The 25,283-nt window shown below is 42.4% G+C and overlaps 3 protein-coding genes across 5 annotated transcripts; all 3 read right to left on the reverse strand.

Moving 5' to 3' along the window:
• Window positions 1-709: 709 nt before the first annotated feature.
• On the reverse strand, window positions 710-5,820 carry LOC133414685 (oocyte zinc finger protein XlCOF8.4-like). Its single transcript, XM_061700227.1, has 3 exons — window positions 5,806-5,820; window positions 4,517-4,658; window positions 710-2,047 (listed from the first exon to the last, which is right to left on the reverse strand). The coding sequence occupies exons 1-3, from the start codon at window positions 5,818-5,820 to the stop codon at window positions 1,182-1,184; spliced, it is 1,023 nt and encodes a 340-aa protein (XP_061556211.1). The 3' UTR covers window positions 710-1,181.
• A 1,894-nt stretch (window positions 5,821-7,714) lies between these two features.
• LOC133399032 (zinc finger protein 41 homolog) lies at window positions 7,715-11,637 on the reverse strand. The gene is made up of 2 exons (XM_061670096.1): window positions 11,151-11,637; window positions 7,715-10,136 (listed from the first exon to the last, which is right to left on the reverse strand). The coding sequence occupies exons 1-2, from the start codon at window positions 11,344-11,346 to the stop codon at window positions 9,430-9,432; spliced, it is 903 nt and encodes a 300-aa protein (XP_061526080.1). The 5' UTR covers window positions 11,347-11,637; the 3' UTR covers window positions 7,715-9,429.
• A 2,669-nt stretch (window positions 11,638-14,306) lies between these two features.
• On the reverse strand, window positions 14,307-24,874 carry LOC133398961 (gastrula zinc finger protein XlCGF17.1-like). 3 transcript variants are annotated; one of them, XM_061670075.1, is made up of 3 exons: window positions 24,540-24,874; window positions 21,801-22,163; window positions 14,307-15,523 (listed from the first exon to the last, which is right to left on the reverse strand). In XM_061670075.1, exons 1-3 carry the CDS (start codon window positions 24,727-24,729, stop codon window positions 14,730-14,732), a joined length of 1,347 nt encoding a protein of 448 aa, XP_061526059.1. In that variant the 5' UTR covers window positions 24,730-24,874; the 3' UTR covers window positions 14,307-14,729. The 3 variants fall into 3 exon arrangements, with proteins under 3 accessions (XP_061526059.1, XP_061526060.1, XP_061526058.1); XM_061670076.1 differs by lacking the exon at window positions 14,307-15,523 and having other exon boundaries at window positions 20,393-22,163; window positions 24,763-24,874; XM_061670074.1 differs by lacking the exon at window positions 14,307-15,523 and having other exon boundaries at window positions 20,393-22,163.
• Between the last annotated feature and the right edge of the window lie 409 nt (window positions 24,875-25,283).

Here is a 25,283-nt window from a genome sequence, read left to right on the forward strand (position 1 = left end):
TTTGTTTGTCCTGGACAAATAAAGGTTAAATCAATAAATACACTACAGTGACTTAAGTTATGAGTTAAGTCAAATTACCATGGTCGTAACTCAATTTACTAGTCCATCAAAATCAACTTTCTCCCTTCAAATGAATTGAAATGCCATCAATCCGTTCCAGCGTCCAATAAAGAAAATTAAATAAAACTAGCACTGTATTGTAAAATATAAAAACAAAAAGACAATGTAAATGGTTTGGCAAATTGTAATTAAGTTGAAATTCACACAAACGGCTGTAGATTCTTGTGTTGATGTGTGTCTTTTTTTAAGAGTTGTGGCCTCATGGTGTGAGCGTCTTCTCCGTGCTCCTTGCCACTATTTTCATTTGGAATATGTGAATTTGGCTGTTTGTCCTGTTCAATAAACAGCTGAGAGTGAATCAGTGACTGTGGCTCTCCTTTTTTGTCCTCATTTCACTTGACCGGCGACATAACTGAAGATTGCTTGTAACTCAAATTTGCGCAACACAAAGCAAAACAACTTGTAAATTGAAGTACTTGTAAGTCAAGGTACCACCAAATCACTGTACTGAATATAATTTGTTTGGAATTGAACAAGTGAGATAAATTCAGGTTTTCCACAATATTCCAATGTATTGAGATGCACTTGTATATGCCATTGTTTAAAAGACAAGACAGTGCAGATGACAAAAAAAAATCACATTAAGTACTTTTGTACCAGTATACAGTACTGTGTTGGCTTGAAAATGAACAGCAAAAACATGTAAAAGACAGGACGCAGTCTAAGAGGATTTTCTTTTTTCCACGTTTAAGCAGCAATAGCTCATGTTGTATCATTTTGTGAATACTTACATCAAGATGTGACTCCAGAACAAAATTCAACAAAAAGCATTTTTTCATCTTAACAATATGATTGGAGATGAAAATACCTGAAAATTTTCAATGTATTTAAGACATTCAGTGGTTAGGAACCATTAACGACAACGTGGCGAAAAAATAAATCCCCACACACAAGTGCCTTATGGTATAAGATGAAGCGTGTTGTTATGTGATTTATGGAAGTTAACCAAATTTCCATCGCAACATTTGTTTCTGAAAATAATTTAAAAATTAAAAGGAAATACACACACGCTTTTTCCCCCTACGACTAATTTGAATCCATCATATTGAATCTCACTGACACTAAACTCTGTCTTGCTTGTGTCTTCTTGTCATGTGCTTGACCATCACCGAACGAACGCTAAAGCGTGCACCGCAGACTAAGCACGGAAACGGCTTCTCTCCAGTGTGCGTTCTTGAGTGTATCTTCAAATATCCTTTTTGGGAGAATGTTTTGAAACAGATGGGGCAACTATAAATGTCATCCTGCGCGTGCGCTCTCGTGTGTGTTCTTGTGTGTCTTAATAAGTTTCCCTTCTGAGAGAAGTTTTCACCACACACCAGGCAGGGATAAGGCTTCTCTCCAGTGTGTGTCCTCATGTGGTTATCCAGCGCTGAACGAACAGTAAAACCTGTGCCGCAGACTGAGCAGGTATACGGTTTCTCACCTGTATGGGATCTTGTGTGTCTTATTAAATGTCCCTTTCGAGAGAATCCTTTACCACAATACAAGCAGCTGAAAGGTTTCTCTCCGGTGTGGATAATCATGTGTTTTTTCAAGAGAGACTTGTAGACAAATGTTTTGTCACATTGAGAACATTCCCAGCGTGTGTTGTCATTGTGACATGTCACATCACATTTAGAGTTTTCCTCATCAGGGTGAGGAGAGTGTGACGTTGTGTTGTCACCACCTGGAACTGGAGCTAACAGGCTGCCTGCTTGGTTGCCTCTACAGTGGTCTCCATCACCTTCTTTTTCTTCATCATCATAATCATTATCATCATCATCACTGTCATCAATCTTCACAGGAACACACATCACTGGAAACGAAGTGACGTCAGCCTCCTCTTCTTCCTCTTTAATGCAGATGGGCTCTTTTTCTTCCTCGCTAACGCGGTGGGGCTCTGGCTCCTCCTGTTGGTCAGGATGACCAGCAACTTCACCGGCCTCTGCAGGATGAAAGAAGACAAAAGACATGGTTTGGAATTGTCCTCCATTGTCATAAGTTTCCCACACCTTTTGACCATTGGGAGTCTGGTTGGTATTCATAGACGTCAAAAGTACTGGTGTTCAGTACTTCAGTAAAAGTACTCATACTTGTGCAAAAAAACAAAACCCTCTGGTAAAAGTAGAAGTACTGAAGCTGCTCTTTTCTGTTTAATGCAGTGAACATTGGGACTTAGTCCATAGTCCATCCATCCATTTTCTACCGCTTATCCGGGGTCGGGTCGCGGGGGCAGTAGCGTTAGCAGGGACGCCCAGACTTCCCTCTCCCCAGCCACTTCATCCAGCTCCTCCGGGGGGATCCCGAGGCGTTCCCAGGCCAGCCGAAGGACGTAGTCTCTCCAGCGTGTCCTGGGTCGTCCCCGGGGTCTCCTCCCGGTGGGACGTGCCCGGAACACCTCACCAAGAAGGCATCTGAATCAGATGCCCCAGCCACCTCCTCTGGCTCCTCTCGATGTGGAGGAGAAGCGACTCTACTCTGAGATCCTCCCGGATGACCGAGCTTCTCACCCTATCTCTAAGGGAGAGCCCGGACACCCTGCGGAGGAAACTCATTTCGGCCGCTTGTATCCGGGATCTTGTTCTTTCGGTCACGACCCACAGCTCGTGACCATAGGTGAGGGTAGGAACGTAGATCGACCAGTAAATTGAGAACTTCGCCTTTCGGCTTAGCTCCTTCTTCACCACAACGGACCGATACAAAGTCTGCATCACTGCAGACGCTGCACCGATTCGCCTGTCGATCTCCCGTTCCATTCTTCCCTCACTCGTGAACAAGAGCCCAAGATACTTGAACTCCTCCACTTGGGGCAGGATCTCATCCCCGACCTGGAGAGGGCACGGCATCCTTTTCGACTGAGGACCATGGTCTCAGACTTGGAGGTGCTGATTCTCATCCCACCTTATTTGAGCTGTGACGTAAACGCCGGAAGCAGGTCTAATTTCCCCGTACGAGTTAGCATACTCGGTTGGGTCACAAGCAAGCATGGGGTGTAATTGTCGCCTGTATTCAAAGCCTGGATGTTTCGTTTTTGGACAATTACGAGTGAAATAGTGAGGTTAAATAATTGTGTGTAGGCTTGTTTTGTTGGAATCGATCGGTGTAATTCTTTGTGGAGACAGCTACCTCAAGTAAGTGATTCATTTTCCCCAATGTTCACAAGTTCGGTGAGCTGTTTCTTCAGTTGATTGCATCGCTCACCTTTGAAATACATTTTTGGAAGATGACATAACAGAGGTGTTAGCGTTTATGAATTTTTTGTATGATCGGTGGTGCATGTCACTGTGAACTTTGATGGACACTGCTGGCTGTCAAAACAGCGAACACTTCCCATTACGCTGCCTTGTTTGTAGCTTTTTATCAGTCTTGGACACTAGAAAAAAGGGTTTTGGAAGATGACGTTAGACAGGCGTTTGATTTTGTGACATAATAAAGGATTTTTGTATGGTCATGGGGCTCTATTTACCGCGACTTTTATGTGCACAGCTTGGGGACTCTAATATGCAAGGCTGGACTTTGATATGCTCGCCTGGTCATCACGCTGTATTCTATCATTTTAATCAATGACCAAGTAATGAATTCGCGATTTTTCAGCATATTAAATTAGCGATTGTACATAATTTTGGGGTGCTAGCTGCTGTTTGGTGGCTGACTGGTTAGCACGTCTGCCTTACGGTTCTGAGGACCCAGGTTCACATCCGACCTCGCCAGTGTGGAGTTTGCATGTTCTCCCCGTGTCTGCGTGGGTTTTCTCTGGGTACTCCGGTTTCCTCCCACATTCCAAAAACGTAAATAGTAGGTTGATTGACAACTCTAAATTGCCCGTAGGTGTGAATGTAAGTGCAAATGCTTGTTTGTCTCTACAGTGTGCGCCCTGCGATTGGCTGGTGACCAGTTCAGGAATGTACCCAGCCTCTCACCCGATAGTTGTTCATGTGATAGTGCAATGATATCCATCCATCCATCCTTTTTATGTGCAATGCCAGTCCATCCATCCATCCATTTCCTAAACCACTTATCCTCAATAGGGTTGCGGGTGTGCTGGCAGCTATTTCAGCTGACTTTGGACAAGAGGTTATTTAAAAAAATTTTTTTTCCTGTAGTTAAATATACTTTTTAGGCACAAAACCTCTGGCTCGTTTTTGATAATCACTTAGGCCTACTACGTGACTATTTTAATGACGGTCATACTTGTATTGCTAAGTATTTGTCGAGGTAGTACTTAGTTCAAAAAGATTGAGAACCCCGGGTACAGAGGAATATTACGTAGTAATTTTATAATGATGTAATATTTCATTTTGGGAGAGCCTCGCCCAACACTGGTGCAGGACGTAGATCAGTTCGGAAGAAATTCTGTGGCCTGGTTTCCCAGCACCCATCCATATATTAAGTGTATTAATCTAAGTAAACAAACCTGCTCTATGGAGTTCATCTTGAGTCTTGAAAACTGCGTCCAGTAATTGACGTTGACGCTCGTTCTCCTTTTTCGTCCGAGAAAGTTCCTCCTCGTACTCTGCTATCGTTCTTTCAAACACGACAAATATCTCATTCGACGGCTGCACTCAGTCGCTGATTGAGCAACGCTCTCAGCATTTCGACTTTACACATTTTCACACGACAATCACAACACTTCACGCTCACACTTAAATGTCTGTTTAGTGATGTGTTGCTAACCAATGCCTCGCTTTGTTCGCAGCCAGCAAACTAAGCTAGCCAGGAAAGCTACACAGGCGCGTTTATCCGAACACAAATAACTAATTATGTTTAATGTGTGATAAGAAAGTAAAATACAAGTACAAACACAGCAAAATGATTAATAATATTCTGTTTGTCTCGGTTGTGTTGCGTCGCAGCAGCCTTTCGTCAACCACCACTGTCACGTGACAGGTGACGCGACTTCTTACGTCATTGCTACGCGACACGGACCGCTGACCGATAAAATACCCTAAAATAAAGAAATAATAAAATACAAATTTAGATATTGTAGTTTTAGATAAAGATTAATTTTAAATTCAGACCATCAAGGGGGCGATTCGGCATGATAACAGCATATTGTACTTTGTAAAAACGATTAAATTATTAACTAAAAATTCTGATTAGTTATTTTAAATCCTTGTGCATTTTTATTTTGGTATTCAGAATGATACTAAATCATAAAGAGATTTCCACATATTTTAAACAGGTTGACATAAAAAAAAAAAACATCTCTCTTGCTCTTTTGTTTGGCTGCGTTGGAGTAGAGAAAGTGCTTAAAGAAAAAAATCTAAAAAAAAAAAAAAGAGCTAAAGCCTCCAGGCCAGGCCAAGAAATATCTGAAGACAGATTTCTCAAAGGTTTTATGGACTGATTAAATGAGAGTGACTCTTGATGAGTGGGCCTGTGGCCGGATCACTAATTCACGGCTTCACTTCGACTCTGACGCCAGTGAAGCGGAGGAGGGATTCTGGTATGGTCTAGTATTATTAAAAATGAGCTGATTGGACCTTTTCGGGTTCAAGATGCGCTCAAAATGAAATCCCAAACATACTGTCAGTTTTTAGAAGACACTTTCGTCAGGCAGTAGTACAGGAAGAAGTCTGCATCTTTCAAACAGACATGATTTTTATGCAGGAAAATGCTCCATCATTGCAGCCAAGTGCTCCTCTGCGTGGCTGGCCAGTAAACGCTGACAAAAAAAACTGATGACAGGGCCCAGTTCCTCACCTGACCTGAACCCATTTGAGAATTTGTGGGCAGTTCTTAAACGGGATATATACAGTGAAAGAAAACAGTACCTGCAGGCACGGTAGACAACAGGTAAGCACATCCGCCTCACAGTTCTGAGGACCTGGGTTCAAATCCCGGCCCCGCCTGTGTGGAGTTTGCATGTTCTATCCCGTGCCTGTCTGGGTTTTCTCCGGGCACTCCGGTTTCCTTCAACATCCTAAAAACTATGCATTGTAGGTTGATTGAAGACTCTAAATTGCCTGTAGGTGTGAATGTGAGTGCGAATGGTTGTTTGTTTCTATGTGCCCTGCGATTGGCTGGCGACCAGTTCAGGGTGTACCCGGCCTCCTGGCCAGAGTCAGCAGGGATAGGCTCCAGCACACCCGCGACCCTGGTGAGGATAAGCGGTATGGAAAATGGATGGATGGAAAACAATAGCCCTTTCAGAACAATGTCTGGGACGCTTTGTTTTCTGCTGCACTTGATCGACTACAAATCTAGAAACTGACAGAATCCATGCATGGAAGGCTTGTCACCGTCATTGAAAAGAAAGGTGGCTATATTGGTCGCTCTTTTTATATTTATCATTATCTATCAATTTCTATTGGAATGTTTTTGTTTGTTTATAATTCTCACTTAAAAAAATGAAAATAAAAAAAAGTGAGATGGGAAAATCATTCCGTTGTGAAATAATTCTGCACACCAACAGTTGCTTAATAATTGTCTACAAATTTCTATTCTCCTAAGAAAGCCTAAACCTCACTTTTACTTTCTTGAACATTCTCGTTTGAGGTTTATTAACATTTTGGATTAACCTCAAGCACTGTGGTTGCTGATAAATAAAAATATTCCTCAAAAATTATACTTGCCTCAAGATTCTGCACATGGTCATCATATCATGTCTGAGTTCGACATGTATGGGTTAGCACATCTGCCTCACAGTTCAGCAGTCTTGGCTTCAAATCCAGGCTCCAGCCTCCCTGTGCCTGCATGTGTTTTCTCCGGGTCCTCCGACTTCCTCCCACATTCCAAAAACATGCATGTGAGCCTCATTGAAGATTAGAAATTGTCCATAGGTGTGAACTTGAGTGTGATAGGGTGTTGGTCTATGTTCCCTGTGAGTAACCCATGGCAAATGGTACAGAGAGTACCCCACCTCTCGCCCATAGTCAGTTGGGATACACTCCAGCTCACCCGCCACCTTAATAAGGATAAGCATTAAAGAAATTGGAAGGATGGATTCGGTCTTCAGGCGGCATGGTGGACGACGGGTTAGAGCGTCAGCCTCACAGTTCTGAGGTGCGGGGTTCAATCCCCGGCCCCGCCTGTGTGGAGTTTGCATGTTCTCCCCGTGCCTGTGTGGGTTTTCCCCGGGCACTCCGGTTTCCTCCCACATCCCAAAAACATGCATGCATTGGAGAGTCTAAATTGCCCGTAGGTGTGAATGTGAGTCCGAATGGTTGTTTGTTTGTATGTGCCCCGTGATTGGCTGGCAACCAGTTCAGGGCGTAACCCGCCTCCTGCCCGATGACAGCTGGGATAGGCTCCAGCACGCCCGCGACCCTAGTGAGGAGAAGCGGCTCAGAAAATGGATGGATGGATGGATTCGGTCTTCAATAATTCTCTACCTCTGCAGAAATTAATAGTAGTGTTTTTGCAGTGACTGTCCCAGGTCTAAACTGTTCTAAAACGTTTTGCATTCTTCGAGCACTAGACGCTACTCAGAACATGAATACACCTTGGATTGGTCGCTATGCAATCGCAGGACACATACAGAGACAATCATTGACATTCACACTGTCACTGAGTGGAAACTGAAGTCACGATGCATTTTATTCTCTCGGTCTCACACACACACACAAATACAAAGGAGGCCTCTTGTTTTAGTCCACAACATTGCACTTTATTAACACTCGTAACAGTAATGTTGCTTTTGCCTTTTTTTGCTTGTTTTAGTGGCTGTGGGAGATATGGAACTGTCTGCTTTACTTTACTTGTTTCCATTATGGAAGAATAAATTGGCTTGTGTGACAGAATGATTATAAATAACATCGCATCCAGCGTTTAATGCGGACATTGGGCGTCCCAATGAAAATGTCTGAAATCCTCATCAACCAAAAATGTAAACTTAAGTAACCTCGTGGTTGGAAGGGGTAAACATGCAAGCATATAAACACAGAGACAAACAACGGCTTTGAAAGTTGAAAGGATAAACAAATATTTACAGTAAAATTCTTTTCAACCACGTCTACCTACCTACCTATGGGGAATGTTAGGATTATCACTTTAGTTATCTCTATCACAACATTATACATACAAGATGATTAACCCCAACATTAGGATCACTTGCACAATCTACTGAGTTCCAATAATAATAATAATAGTATAAATACACTGCCAGAGAGGTATTAACTGAACAACCAAAATAATAAATAGTGTTACATGAATAATACCTCTCTGACGGCATTAATAATTCAAATGTTTGTAAAGTCAGAATGGTTGCTCAAGCTCTTGTATTGGATATTACTGTTGGTAATAACGTTGGTGGTGCTTGGTGTAAACTCAATACTGACCACTAATGACTGAGAACTAATGGAGAATTTTACTCGCTTATTTGCCCTTTAAGGCAGTTGAACCCGCGGGGCTCCATAAGCTGTAACTTGGGGGTCTGCAAAGTATTTTGCAATAAATGATGTTCATATCATTTGATAAAAAAAGTGCATTCAGTGTCCCCCTGCTATTTGCAGGGGGACACGTAACAGGGACTAAGCCCTGCTACGATAAGCAAAAATCTGCGAGTGACACCAGAATTGACTATACATGCCACAAGATGGTGGCTAAGTACAACTGTTCTAATAGCCAAGGTGAAGATGATGAAGCACCACTCTTCACTTCAACATCCTGGAGTTCCTTGGCACAAACATGGCGCTGAGGCAATACTTCTATATCAAACAGGGCTTTGGCCTAATATGAAAACAGCAAATAAGTGAGTTTTTCAGCAAATAGCGGAGGTTTAAAAAATAAATCTGCAAGTAGGTGGTTTGTAAACTAGCTTCTCTCTGTTCGCAGGCATTTTATTAGTGGGAGCAGTGCGCCTCAGCTCGGGACAATGGATAAATATTGAATTTAATTCAACTGTAATTCAGTTAGGTTCCTATCTACTAAAACAGATCATGAAGATTTAGATTGAAACATTTAAGAAATAAATAATTTCCATGGCATTTAGGAGTACACACAGTAAACATGTTAACCTGACTTTAGGATTATGAGAGGTCTTTGGAAAAATTTCACCCCGGAAAGGCGTCCCTGGACCTAAAAATCTTGAGCACCGCTGCTCTCAGATCAACATATTTTCTTTAAACCGGACAAAGCCAAATATGCTGAAGCCGTCTGAGTTGGCGGTGTGTGTAACAGAATACAGTTAAGAAGCATCCAGTGCACATCGTCGCATCGCACATGCAATCTTAAAAAAAAAATATATATATATATATATATATATATATATATATATATATATATATATATATATATATATAATACAGTGTATTTCCAGAGAAAGGGAAGGAAGCTTTATGCTGGTCAATCATGGATGAGGTGAACAATTTCATGGCCCCGCCTCTTTCATGACGGATGTTGGAGGCTGTGAACCTTGTTCCCCCGAGTGTGTCTTCTCATGTGCTGACCAAGTCCCGAATGACAACTAAAACTTGCATTACAGACTGAGCAGCGATATGGTTTCTCCCCAGTGTGTGTTCTTGCGTGTATATTCAAAGTTCCTTTAATTGAAAATCTTTTGCCGCACACTGAGCAGCTAAATGGTTTCTCTCCCGTGTGAATCCTCACGTGTCGGACTAGAGAGTCCTTCAGGTTGAAGCTTTTACCACAAATGGAGCACGTAAAGGGTTTCTCTCCTGTGTGGACCCTCATGTGTCTGTTCAAATTTGACTTGTCATAAAATAATTTGTCACACTGGGAGCATTTCACATGTTTGTTGTCAGTGTGACATGTCATCTGACCTTTAAAGTGTTCATCATCAGTGTCAGGATAGTATGACGATATGTTGTCACGATCTGAGAGTGGAGCTAAGAGGCTGTCTGCTTGGGGTTCTTTGCAGTGGTCTCCATCACTTTTTTTTCTCATGTGTTGACTTGAGCTGGTGCTCAGAAACTCAGCGGCTCCGTTCGCCTCATGTTGCCCTTTGTCTTCATCATCTTCACTCTTCACAACGATTCGAATCAGTGACAACTTAGTGATATCACCCTCCTCTTCTTCCTCTTTAACGTTTGGGGGCTGCGGCTCTTTGAACCCGTTAATGGCGTCCACTGTTTCTATATAAATCAATAAATAAAAAAGTGTCACTCGTGACATATAACAACAAATGATACTGATCGTTTATAGTTTAATCTATGAGGTGAGATAGGGACCGACCGCTGCCTTTTAGAACTACCTAAATTCATAGTTTAAACTGTAAATAACTTACCTGCGACCCTAATGAGGACAAGCATTATAGAAAATGGATGGATGGATGGCTGAACAACGGCTGATAGTTGATGTTGACGACACCCCGCCTGGACTGAGAGAAAGACAGACCATCACATTGACCAGGCATGGAGCCCATGTGAGCTACATCCGAGTCACATTAGTGAACTGCTAAAATGGCAACACCCCAGTAAATGTTAACTACAACTATTTGTAAAGCAATTTGACCAAAAATGAACAAAACTATGAAGTTTGTCACAGCTTGTATTCATCCATCCGTTTTCTATTGTGCTTTGGCCATGTTAGGTTGACCTCCTGGAGCCTAATCTAGCTGACTTTGGGTGAAAGGCAGGGTACAGTCTGGACTGGTCACCAGCCACATATAGACAAGGCAAGCATTCAAACACACATTCATACTTGTGGCAAATTTAGTCTTCAACGAAGGCTAAATGTCCCCCATCAAATTGGTTGGGAATCACTTTTCTTGCCTATGCCTTTATTCATCTTTTTTTGGGGGTCATTTTTGTTTTAAAATCTCTCCTTTTTTGTACGTACTGTTGTTGAAGTGTAGAGTGTGCTTACCAGTACATTGTCAACACACCATAAAATGCAATTACAACTTAAAGAAAAAAAAGTCTAATGTACCAGAAATGAAGAACAAAACTTTTAAGTTTGTCCTTTCTGCGTTGTGTGATGATCAAAGTTGTCATAATATATCGGATGAAAAATGTGTTTCAAGAACGAGTTTGCGTTTGGTTGTAACTATGGCGACGAGTGCACGCATGCTTGTGGTGCTAAGCAGCCTACCGAAGGGCTTCAGAGCAGTAAAATGAAGGCTACTGTGCGAGAAGAAGTGGACCAACCTTCTCTCTGCAATTCGTCTCGACTCTTCTTGAAAACAGCGTCCAGTAGTTGACGTTGTCGCTGGTTTTCCTCTTTTGTTCGCGAAAGTTCCTCCTCGTATTCTGCTAACGTTCGTTCAAATACCACAAATATTTCTTCCACGGCCGCACTTAGCCGCTGACTCAGCAACGCCTTCAGCATTTCAACTTTACACATTTTCACGCAAACACACTTTTACGACTCCGTGCCCCAAGGACTCGTTGCTTCCTTCTGCGTCTTTGTTCGCAGCTAGCTAAGCTAAGCTAGCTCGCGATGCACGCAGATGAGTCGATCTCAGCACGACCTCTGAATCGTGTTTACGCTATTCCATTGAAAACAAATGGTACACGCGCGTGCGCGCATCATCGAACGAACTGCGTAAGCATGCACAGTTGCGCACACAACCCCGGGGCTGTGTCAGTGTAGCTTAGCTTTGCTTTTTGCTCCTCCAGTGTCCGGACCAGAGCCGTGTGTACAGACGTTCTATACACAGCACTGGTCCGAACGTCACCACACTGCCATCTACAGTAGTGATACAGTAGCTCAGGGGTGTCAAATTCATATTTGTCGCGGGCCACGTCGCACTTATGGCTCCACTCGGAGGGCCGTTATGGCTGCAAACCCATATGATTGCCTCATGTTATTACATATACACAAATTAATGGATAATTACTTTTGAAATCAGAAGCCAGTAAAAACAGTTAGTTCTACTACAGTATGAATCCATTTTATTTTAAAAGGGGGGTTGGTAACAAAAAATGCTTGCAATATCTCAATATTTTTAAAAGTGAAGCCAGTTTGCAATTTTGGTATTTTTAAGAAACACAAAGTCGATGCACACTCTTGCGGGCCACATAAAATGACATGCCAGGCCGGATCTGGCCCCGGGGCCACCAGTTTGACACCTGTGCAGTATATGACCAAAGATACATTATTTGTGGTAAATAAACGTATGTTTAAAACATCACATCTAGTCGCTTATGCGGGCAGCCATTTTTAGATCTTTTTACGCTCGCACGAGTGCAAATTCACAAGAACGTGACATGTTCACCAATTCCTGGCCACTTTATTTACAAACCACAATAAATATTCGCAATGGCATGCTACATATTCGATTTCATTACATGTACAAAAGCTACATAATAAAACATGATCATAAACTTCATCTACATGCTACATACTTATCGAGCTGTGAGCCGATCTTGATTTGTTTCTGCCTAATCTCTTGCTCATCATGAAGCTGATGTACAACGCTTTTATTGTTTACTACAGTTCCTCTGATGGCCGCTGCAAGATTTTCATCTCAGCTTTGGATGGAATGATTGAAGCCATTGCGCTCAAAATCTGCCAGCCAACATAGTTGTATAGCGCACTGTATAGTGGGCCAGGTGCTACTCGCACTTAGACGCCACTTCCGGTCGAGAGTTGATGACGATTTCGCTGAACATGGCGACCCTCTTGAGTTGATAAATTATTCAATTACATTCTTATTCCAAGCTCATATCATATTCTGACGAGTACTGGCACATACATTGTATTCTTGAAAAAAAAAAAAAAAGGGTTCAGTTCCTCTTTAACAAACCACAGCACCGCAGGAAAAACGACCAGTCAGAGACAGAAGGCGTGACCGACGACGTGTCAATCATTTGCCGTGCACTTGCTGCCTTGCCCTAACTTATTTCCTTGGGCTTCAGGAGCTTCGCTGAAACTATCGTGGATTATCCACCTTTGGTTAGCAACATTAGTTAAAAAGAAGGAATTGGACAGATGGCGAGACAAAACAAGGTAAACACACAAGCGGCCTCTCAGAGGGGTCACAAGCAGCTGAGAGGATTCAAAACCGCTGGGGAAATAGTGACATTGCTGCTTGACAGGTAAGATTATCACCTCTTCTTGACTTGTAATTGATTGTACATTTCAAAACAAAATGTTAAACTGATAACATTTAGTGTTATAGTAACATTATTACGAATAAGTTATCCGACTAACGTCCAACATCGGCTTGTTTACAGTGCACATTTAATACAGTGTACGCCTCGGGGAAGTGAGGGGCATGGCTTTTGTCAGAAACCAAAACCTCGGAACTGTCAGGCAGACATGCCAACCACTCATCCAACGTGCTACCCAAGACAAACAGACAGATAAACAACCAATGTGAGACCCACTGACATTTTAACTGAATGCCACTTAACTTCTCAAGAGACCAATTAGTTAGCCAAATACGAATATACAGTAATGTGCATTCGAAATCAGAGCCCTTTCATCCAGATCAGGTCAAAATGTGTTCTTCAGGAGTCTGTGAGCTGTAGCTTGGGTGCTCATAAAATAATTTGAAATAAATTATGTTGAACCATTTGAAGAAGTGGATGCCAACATGTGGGTACTGGCACACCAATATGAAAAATACCCTATCTTAGCTTTGGGCCAATAAAAAGCTTTTATATCATTGTGATGTAATGTCACAAAAACCTGACATTTCTGCATGCATAAACAATATTATTATTATTAGAACAAAAGGCATAATATTACAAGAAAAAAGTCCTATTTTGGGAATAATTTTTTATTTATTTTTAGAATAAAAGCATCTTTTCCAAAGGGCATTATATTATCACAATCAAGTTTGTTGAATGTGTCAGTTTTACTTATATCGAGCGGCACACTTCCGTCATTAAAATCTGACTTTACTATCATGATATTATGACTTTACCTTGAAATTTTTTAAAATTTTATTCTCGCAAGTTTACGTACGCCTGCTCATCCAAACAAAATTTATCTTTGTTCTGCTAAGATTACAACTTTTCTTTTGTGGGGAAAAAATAAATAAATAAATCACCTTTACTCTTAGAGAGTAACTTACTGTTACTCTTTACTCTTAAAGAGACGGGGTTCTTATGTGTGTGACCCATTCTCCGAAACGGATAAATTTGTCATAGTAAAATGGTGTATTTTTTTTTCTTGAAAATAGGCAACTTTTTGATTCATTTGGCATTTAGATATCATTATATTTAAATGATATTAGGATGCTGAGGGGATCCCTATAAAAATGTACCCCCATCAGGGGTCCTGTGAGGTTCAAGACACCTAAAACACTTGTAAAAAAAATCAAGACAGACACAGAGGTAGTTCCGTTTTCAGACTTGCAAGGTGAAAACGGCCAAGATTGTACTTAGTTACAGTCTCCAACCATTTTTCTGAGTTCACTCTGCCGGATCCTCTCTTTTTATTACTTTAGGGCAGTTCCCTTGTTACATATGAGTTACAACGTCAAAAAGGTGGGGGCTTACATGCTTGTTGCAACTCATGTGATCAGCACATAACACTCTTTCTTGTGGTTGAGACAGTAGAAGAATTATATACTTCTTGTCAAGACACAGAAAAACTCCTCGGCTCAAGTTTATCCTTGCACCTGCAAGCACATGACTCATCCTGTGGGAGAAAGCTTTGCACGCAGTGATAAAACATTTCTCTAACTAGAAGTAAGCAGAAAAGCACAACACATGATAACTTATTTACATTTTTCCATCAGGTCCCTGTGCCCAAAAAGTTTGAAAACCCCTGAGCTAAATACTCGTCACCGTGTGTCTCTTCATGTGACTGGCAAATGCTGAACGAGCACTAAAATCTTTGTTGCAGACTGAGCAGGAAAAGGGTTTTTCACCGGTGTGTGTTCTTCTGTGTGTGACCCAATTCCCCCGTGCAGAAAACCTTCGCCCACAGACTGAACAAGCGAAAGGTTTCTCCCCTGTGTGTCTCCTCATGTGTGTGGTCAACGTGGCCTTGAGCGAGAAGCTTTGACCGCAGAATGAGCAGCTGAAAGGTTTCTCCCCTGTGTGCGTCCTCATGTCTGGCGTCAGATTCTTCTTGTGCGAAAATCGTTTACCACAAACAGAGCAGGGAAACGCGTTGTTTCGAGTGTTTTCTGCCATCAAATACTCATTCTGAAAGAATCCTTCAAAGACTGAACAGGCAAATGTCTCAGGGTAGTGGGACGACGACGTGTGGACATTGACGTCTTCTGACATGTGCTGAGTGTCTTCTGACATGTGCTGAGTGGAGTTGCAGCTTGTAGGCCCCGCAACTCTGTTCGCCTCACTTTGACCAGAATGAATCTGCGAGCCCTCGCCATCTTCGCTCTTCACAGGGACGGCACTCCCTGGCAACTCCAGGCCAAGAAGGTGCTCTCCCTCCTCTTTAACGTGGGGTGGCTCGGACATCTCTTCTTCCGCTTTCATGTGGGGGGGCTCTGGCTCCTCCGGCTCCACCTCGGAGCGCCACTCCTGCTGCTCGGGGGGAAGATGGTCATCATGGACATCTGCAGATCTGATCCCACTAAGGTCCTCTGTTGCTTGTGTGGCTGTAAACGAAAAGCATGTAATTAAATGGGTCCTCGGACCAATTACTTAATGAAAAAAATACTAATTACAATACGGTAATGGAAATAATAAGACCAAACAGGAGATAGGGAACGAGCCCTGCTGTGAATAGCGAAAAAACGTAATTGAAACCCCCCTAAATAGATTTAAAAATGCCTATATTTCTTCAGATGGAGAATTTTAGGTTTTCATTAGCAATGAGCTACAGTATAAGCATCCATCCATCCATTTTCTGAGCCGCTTCTCCTCACTCGGGCCGCGGGCGCGCTTGAGCCTATCCCAGCTATCATCGGGCAGGAGGCGTGGTACACCCTGAACTGGTTGCCAGCCAATCGCAGAGCACATATAAACAACCATTCACACTCACGGACAATTCAAAATTCTAAAAGTAAAATAATTTAATATTTCCTGTTTATTGAATATATGAGTTTTAACTTTCTGATGCAATATTCGGATTTATTGAGATGAACCTTGAAGTGTAAATGTTCCAGTAGCTCTTCAACAGATTATTAATTATAATGATTTGATTTGTATTATTATTTTTAAATAATAATAATGCCATCCTGTACACAACCTTTTGGCTGGCATCCACCAGAACGCTGGACAGCATGTTCACTGCTAACATCCTGGTGTAACTGTGTGCTTTTGATCAACTAAATAATTGTTTCCCTACATTCATTAAGCCAAGGCGTATATGCATTTTACATAAGAAAAAAAAGCTAACAGCACACCACTAAAGTGTCACAAAAAGTCAAGTAGCTGTATATACAGTGGTACCTTGGCCGAAGAGTTTCATTCATTTTGCGACAAAAGTTAAATCACTTGTGTGTCGAATCAGCTTTCTCATTGAAATGAATGGAAATGCCATTAAGATGATCAAGCTCCCCAAAAAACAGCCCCAAAATTTTATGTTGCGTGTTTAAAGAAACAGCCAGCCAATCGCAGGCCACATATAGACAAACAACCATTCACACTCACATTCACACCTATGGACAATTTAGAGTTTTTAATTAACTTACCATGCATGTTTCTGGGATGTGGGAGGAAACCGGAGTACCCGAAGAAAACCCACAAAGGCACGGGGAGAACATGCAAACTCCACACAGACGAGGCCGGATTTGAACCCGGGCCCTCGGCACTGTGAGGCAGATGTGCTAACCCGTCGTCCAGCGTGCCCAGCATACAGTAAAATATAATCAATTTCAGTTGAAAGAAATCAACTGTTTTTCCTTAATAACTCCTCAGCGTTTTCTGAATTGGCGGCACGGCACTTGATTTTGTTGGGACATATTCTGTTTAAGTGATTTCTTGATTGAACAGGTCTGTGGGTAATCAGTGAAAATTACCCAACAATTCTGATTAGCCACAACTAATTCATGATTTATCACGGGAGGTAATTACTTTTTCCACACAGGGCCAGGTAACTTTGAATAGTTTTTTTCCTCTTCACAAATGAAATCTCCATATAAAAAGTGCACTTGGGTTATATTTGTGTGATATCTACATTTCTTTGATGATCTTAAACATTAAAGTGGGGAAACGATGCAAAGATATGAGCATTTGAGAAGGGGACCAATACATTTTCACAGCACTGGATTACATTGAAATTTCACATTTTACAATCCGGCAGTTGTTTTTGCAAAAGTAACCCAAAAGTTAACATAGAAGTTGTGAAACGCACGCGCACACTCTCTCGGATTTGCCCAACATACAGTAGATCCAGAATGGAAGAAGTTCTGCGGCCTAGTTTAGCCCAGCCACCCATATCAACAACGGCAAACAACAGAAGTAACAAACCTGTTTTGTGTAACACAACTTGAGGCATTAAAACGGCGTCCAGTAGTTGACGTTGACGCTCGTTCTCCTCTTTCGTCCGAGAAAGTTCCTCCTCGTACTCTGCTATCGTTCTTTCAAACACGACAACTACTTCTGCGACGGCTGCAGTAAGTCGCTGACTCAGCAACGCTTTTAGAATTTCGACTTTACACATTTTCACACGATAATCGCAACACTTTACACTCACTCAGCGACGAATCGTCTGAGAGGTCGAGAAAGAGAACAAAGAAAAGTCGCGGCCAGGCTTTAGCCTGCCGGCCGTTCAATCCTCTATTACCCGGTTATTTTGCTCTGGCGAGGTGATTCTCCAACAATTCCAAAAGTTCCAACAATTCATTCGAAAATGCAGAGTCAAACAATAAGGTTGGTGAAGGTTCAGCGCTGTGCTCTCCCGCACGTGGCTCGGAACAGCTTCAGCGGAAGCTTTCGTTCCCCTGTTTCGTGACCAAAGCTGTTTCCGGTCGTGACGTCACGCAGTCTCAGAACAATCCTAGTTTCGCCCCGGTGTCTGGGTCCGTTCGGAAACTCATTGAGGCGCCCCCACCGCGCAATGAGATTGCGGCACTGAGAGAGCGTGCTGCATTTTCTTTAACTTTACTAATTAACGTGTTGCCTATTGGCAGAGATACGTCAGTACATCCGCCATATTGAATGTGTCAGCTTTACTTATTTATATCGAGCGGCACACTCCAACAACGTTCTGAGTTACCGATGGTTCCGGGGCGCAGAGAGCGCGCCCGGAGTGAATTTCCCAACGCACCCTCTGTTGATATGTTTGTTGTGTTAGTGCTATTAAGTGTAATGGAATTATTTCCATCCATCCATTTTCTGAGCCGCTTCTCCTCACTAGGGTCGCGGAGGTGCTGGAGCCTATCCCAGCTGTCATCGGGCAGGAGGCGGGGTACACCCTGAACTGGTTGCCAGCCAATCGCAGGGCATATATAAACAAACAACCATTTGCACTCACAGTCACACCTACGGGCAATTTAGAGTCTCCAATTCATGCATGTTTTTGGGATGTGGGAGGAAACCGGAGTGCCCGGAGAAAACCCACGCAGGCACGGGGAGAACATGCAAACTCCACACAGGCGGGGCCAGGGATTGAACCCGGGTCCTCAGAACTGTGAGGTTGACGCTCTAACCAGTCGTCCACCGTGCCGCCTGGAATTATTTATTATTATATATTTAAAAAGTGGACTGGACCACTTCTGACACCGTTGTTTCAGCGTTCCTCAGCAGTCACACTTCTGACACCAGTGCCCTGCAGTGTTGCTATACGGTGGATATAAAAAAGTCTACACACCCCTGTTAAAAAAAATAAAAATAAAAATTTAATATAAGAAATGAGCCCAAGATAAATCATCCCGAAACTTTTCCCGCCATTAATGAAGTTTATATATTAGAGAACACCCGCTCCCCCAATTTGATCTCAATATCCACTATAAATAGCGACAATTAAACAAAATTTAAACAATTTTTTTGGGTGCACATAATTACAACTACATTTGGGAAACTATTCACATGAATGATTATTATCTCGTTACAAATCATATGGGCAAGCTCAAATGTCATAACAAAAATTAGTGCAATTTCAACAATATTATGAATCAGCGTTTTCATTTACACATGCAATTTACAGCAGATCTATAAACGTACACGGTGGACGACTGGTTAGAACGTCAGCCTCACAGTTCTGAGGACCCGGCTTCAATCCCCGGCCCTGCCTGTGTGGAGTTTGCATGTTCTCCCCGTACCTGTGTGGGTTTTCTCCGGGCACTCCGGTTTCCTCCCACATCCCAAAAACATGCATTAATTGGAGACTCTAAATTGCCCGTAGGCGTGACTGTGAGTGTGAATGGTTGTTTGTTTCTATGTGCCCTGCGATTGGCTGGCAACCAGTTCAGGGTGTACCCTGCCTCCTGCCCGATGACAGCTGGGATAGGCTTCAGCACGCCCGCGACCCTAGTGAGGAGAAGCGGCTCAGAAAATGGATGGATAGATGGAGTTGTCCAGGATACAGGCTGCATTAATGGCGGAAAAAGTTTTGAAATGATTTATCTTGGTCTAATTATTATTATTATTTTTTTAAATCACAAAAACTTGGCATTTGAACAGGGTTGTGAAGATTGATTGAAATTATTATATGTATACGGTACACCCCTCTGACTCAGATACCTTCGGTGTCTCAATGAAAGTCAGATTTCATAAAACTCTATAAAACTTTTTTTTTTGTTTTTTTTTGGGCCATGGCTCGAGAGATGTCGATGAATGTTTGAAGCTGTTTTGGGACTGCTAAGGTGAAGTCACCAAGCAGGGCGATGGTGGAGGAGAGTGGGATGCCTAAGTTAAGGATCTTGGATAGCTCTCCCATGATTTCCAACCAAAACAGTTTAATTGTGGTGTAGAGCCAGAATTCATGTGGGTAATTGCGTGTTATGGTTGGACCGTGTGCACAGATGTCTGTATCCCTGGTGATAAGTGTTCTGTTATCATGTATTAAATTAGCTGGATACGGCTGTATCTACAGTATTCCCACTTCTGACACCAACGTGTGAAGTGGCTCTCCCGCTATTAAACACCAAGAAGAAGAAGCAAAAAATAAAAGGTGGAAGTTAGCATAGCAGCCAATGCTTTGTGTTGATGTACTGGGCAAATTTAAGAGGGCACAAGGAAGATCATAAAACAGTTTTAGGTGGGTCATACCCTAAAAACGTTATAGAGAAATGTAACGGCATATAATTAAAGTGTGTCCCACAGTGAATTCTCCATTAGTTCCGATGTGGTTGATGATAAATCATGTCGTTGACTTAGACCTTTCAGAACTTCAAAGATCATGTAAAAGATAAGCCTGGTAACAGACTTGTTTTGTACACAACAAACATTTCACTACATTTAACACCTTTTCTCTTCAGTTGTCTGTGTCTGGACCCATAACTTGTTAAGAGTAGAATCAAAGCATTCCTGGCGTTGAGCAGCCAAAAGGCATATTGACTTTGAAATACTGTTGTAAAATTTTTTTATTATACTGCGACCATCAAGGTGCGCTTGAACTCCTGCTTTTCCGTTCTCTCTTTATACATTTATATTTATACACAATCACATTAGAGGCATGACATTTTCAGTCCATTCACTGACTCGTCATCCAATCAATACAAATATAATTAACCTCACCTGGATTTGATTATGCTTCACACTCATTACAATTGAGCGCACATATGTCAACAGTTAGAAATATTAGTGGGCCCTTGGAAAAAATGCCAGAGGCATGGCAGTGCCGTCCCAAGCGGTCCTTGTTCTAATAAAATCACTGCATGAGGCATTATTCCATTAGTTCTCCAAGTACTTCTATACTGCAGTATACAGTTAGGTTGAATTCATTATTGAAATGAAATGATAGAAAAACTGAAATGTGCTTTTCAATTGGTGTCAGTTTTTATGGACACACATTCTCCCATCACCTGTTTTTAATAATCAAAACTTTTGGGCTCTGTAGTGTGTGTATGTAATGGTTTTGATTGAGACCTCTGGTACTTTGTAATTAAACACACTAAATACCCTCACCTTGGTGTTTTTTCATGTGTTGAAAGAGTCCTGAATGACAATTAAAACTGGTGTTGCATATTGAGCAGGAAAAGGGTTTTTCTCCTGTGTGTGTCCTTGTGTGTGTTATCAAATGCCCTTTTGTAGAGAATCTTTGACTGCAGACCGAGCAGGTGAAAGGTTTCTCTCCTGTGTGCGTTCTCGTGTGAATAATCAATCCTGAATTATCACCAAAACATTTGTTGCAGACTGAGCAAGAAAATGGTTTTTCCCCAGTGTGTATTCTTGTGTGTCTGATTAAATTTCCCTTCTGAGTGAATGTTTTACCACAAACTGAGCAGATGAATGGCTTATCTCCAGTGTGTGTTCTTGTGTGTGATATCAAATGTCCTTTTATCGAGAATCTTTTACCACAGATTGAACAGGTAAATGGCTTCTCCCCAGTGTGAGTTCTTGTATGCCTCTTCAAAGTCTCCTTTTGAGAGAAATTCTCACCACAGACTGAACAGGTAAAAGGCTTCTCACCTGTGTGTGTTCTCAAGTGTTTAACCAGTGCTGGACGAGCACGAAAACACGTGTTACAGAATGAGCAGGAATATGGTTTTTCGCCAGTGTGTGTTCTTGTATGTGTTATAAAATTTCCTTTTACGGAGAACCCTTTACCACAAACTGAGCAGCAGAATGGTTTCTCCCCTGTGTGGATCCTCAAGTGTCTGATTAAAGTATCCTTCAGTTTGAAACTTTTATTACATACTGAGCACCTGAATGGTTTTTCTCCAGAGTGAACCCTCAAGTGTCTTTTTAGTGTTGACTTGTTGCCAAAGGTTTTTTCACACTGAGAACATTTCAAGTGCCTGCTGTCAGTGTGACATGTCACATCACCTTGAGAGTATTCCTCATCGGTGTCAGCAGAGTGCGATGCTTTGTCGTCACTATCTGATAGTGGAGCTAAGAGGCTGTCTGCTTGTGATCCTCTACAGTGGTCTCCATCACCTTTGGCTGTCATGTGTTGACTTGAGCTGCTGGTCCGAGGCCCCGCCCCTCTGTTCTCATTGCTCTGACCTTTGTCTTCATCATCTTCACTCTTCACAATGACACAAATCATTGGGAGGTCCAACCCTTGACGCTGCTTTCCCTCCTGACTTTTCCACATTTCCTCCTCTTTCAGGTGTGGGGGCTTGGGCTCCTCCTGCTCTACCCTGGAGCTCCACTCCTGTTGGTTGGGGGGAAGCTCTTCACTGACATCTGCAGGACAGAAGGCGGCAAACAAGTCAAGCTTTGCTCATTGACGTCACATTTTACGACAGTGGCTCAAAATATGAATCATGTTTTTTATTTATTTAAAAGTGGTTTAAGTGTGTATGTCTACATGGATATTCAATTGAGCCACATTTATTACTATTGTGTATCCATTTACTGAACATGTGCAACAAGCCAAATGCAAATATTCACCAAATGGCTAAACATCAGGCAGAGACAACAGGAACGTAAACCATTATAAATCCATTCCATTCATTTTCTGTAGCGCTTCTCATCAGGGTCCTGGAAGACCTAGAATCTATCCCAGCTGACTTTGGCTATTGGAGTGGTTGCCAGGTAATCGTAGGCCATTTAGACACAAAAACATTCACATTCACACATTTGGACAATTTAGATTCTTCACTTGACTGAAGGAGCATGTTCATGGAGTATGGGAGAAAGGCAGAGTACTACCACAAACCCACACAAGCAAGGACAGAACATGAAAACATCTCACAGGAGCCCATATCTGAACCTGGGACCTATTCACTGCAAGGCAGACGTGCTAACCACTAAAACACCATACTACCAGCAAGTTTTCTAAAAGATAGAAACATCTTAAAAAATATCAAACATCATCGCTACATGTGTCTGCTACTGTGAGGTAGTAACTGAAAAAGTAGAGCAGTCTTGATAAAGGAGTAATGTAGCCTAACGTGACACCCTGTACAGTAAGAGTATATTAGTAACAGTACCGTATTTTCACGACCATAAGGCGCACTTAAAAGTCTTAAATTTTCTCCAAAATGGAGGGGGCGCCTTATAATGCGGCGCGGCGCGCCTTATGTGTGCACCGAGTTCCAAAATCTGTAAATGTTGTGTGACTTTGATGAGCGATCCGCTTGACTGACTGGGAAAATTTCCTGCCGACACGCTGCTTATATAGAGTTAAGGGGGACGTGACTGAGGACAGCATGCGGACGTCAAAGGGTGAATGGCGAGCGTGAAAGATGACGCTAAAGGCACACCCCCAGTAGGTATATAGCGCCGGTATGTGCATTGTGCAAAACAACATCAGTTTGGCTCAGGACCCCCGAAAATGGCACCTACGAAGAGACACGTTTACGAAGCACAGTTTAAGCTGCAAGCTATCAGTTACGCGGAGGAACATGGGAATCGAGCAGCCGCGAGAGAATTCAAGATCAACGAATCCATGGTTCACAAGTGGAGGAAGCAGGAAAACGAGCATCGCCAAGTCAAGTAGACGAAGCACCGGGCGAGTTACGCCACCATATGTGAATGGATTGTGGATGCCTGGGCTAAGGTATCTACTTTCACTGTTGTCCGAGCTTTCGCGAAAGCCGGCATCATTGCTGAAAAGCACGCCGGCAACGAGACTGACTCCGACAATGACGGGAGGGGACCCGGCGTGTTTGAAGGAGAACTTGCCCAGCTGTTCATTTTGGATACAGGAGATGAGGACTTTGATGGATTTGTGGAAGAGGATTGATCAAAAAATTGTCATGGGTGTGTGTTCCGGTTTTTGTCTTCCCCCTGTTTCACACACACCTGCTCCTGAGAGCATCTTCACCACCTGTGCCTCGTGCACCCTAATTACCCTTTGCATTTAACCCCATGTCTCATTCTTTCTCATTGCCAGTTTGTTGTAGTCACGTTCCAGCATTCCTTGTTTCCATGTCAAAGACTCACAGTAAGACTAGACCCTGTTCCGATTATCGACCTCGCCTTTTTATATCATGTTTTTGGATACTGTTGCCTTTTTTGGATTGCCTGCCTATGTACCGACCTCTGACATATATTAAACCTCTCTTTTTTGTTAAACTGTCCATTTGTTTTGGAGTCGTGCATTTTTGGGTCCTATCCTCTGTTCCGTTCGTGACAGCCACAGCATATCATAGCACATTGATTCCCAATTACTGGGCTGTCAGAAAACCTACAGGGAAAAACAACAAAGCAAAGCAACAAAAATTATTCAATTTGGTCCAAAAATCCTTTCTCTAACAAACAATGTATCCTTCACATCTATCTGTACCAGTTACATAGTCAGTCCTCACAAATAACAGTGGTTCATTAAATACACTGGTTAACAAATGAATTCTCAGTCCTTCCCTCAATTGCATTGTTGAAATCAAATGTTGCCGGGCGTGAATTGTTCATGTGTCTCCGGCCTGCAGATTTATGAGAACACTTTCCCAGCATCACCTCTAAGTATCGCCAAAGCACCAAAAGCTGCAGAAACGTGCGTTACGCCAGCCATGCAGTTGGCGTGAGGGACCGCACATTTCCACGGTCATGCCACTCTTGATACATCTGAACTTTACCGTGAAAAAGAACGGACGCCACGTTTTTGTGCGTACGCACCTTTTGTACACGAGGCCCCTGCTCTGTTGAAAGCGTCCAGTAGTTGAAGTTGTCTCGCGTTCTCCTCTTTTGTCCGACAAAGTTCCTCCTCGTATTCTGCTATCGTTCTTTCAAACACTACGAATATTTCGTCAACGGCCGCATTCAGTCGCTGATTCAGCAACGCTCTCAGCATTTCGACTTTGCACATTTTCACGCGATAATCACAACACTTTACACTCACACTCGATCTCTGCCGACGCGTCAACCTGCTCCGAGAGCTGACATGAAGTTTTAGTAAATAATCTTTACTCCGTTATAAGTTATAAATGTATACAGAAAAAAAAAAAAACGCAGAAAATGGGCCAAAACACGGATTTCTTTACACCGTCTTTCTCGCTTTTTCCTCTTGACACATTTTCCATTTCCGGCAGAAAAGACACAGATACACAGTCTACAGCATTACTGCCGCCCTCAGGTGTGGTTGTGTCATTACACTCTCTATCTTGTCATAATGTCTACCTGACTTTCAAGTACTGTTTTTTTAAAAAAAGAAATTCCCACAGGAAGCAATGGAAATATGAATAGTTTGTTTCAAGGTCAACATGTCAACAGCCTTACCTCTTTATTTAACTGTACAGGCATTGTTTAAGTAACTTAAAAGCAAACAGACTGCATAATGACACAGAAAAAAATGTGAACGACTCACCCTTGAAGAGGCCTGACAGACATTTAATGGAGAAAGAAGAGGAAGATGTTTGCAAA

This window comes from Phycodurus eques, chromosome 2 (genome assembly GCF_024500275.1).
Source record: "Phycodurus eques isolate BA_2022a chromosome 2, UOR_Pequ_1.1, whole genome shotgun sequence".
In the NCBI taxonomy this organism is placed as follows: domain Eukaryota; kingdom Metazoa; phylum Chordata; class Actinopteri; order Syngnathiformes; family Syngnathidae; genus Phycodurus; species Phycodurus eques.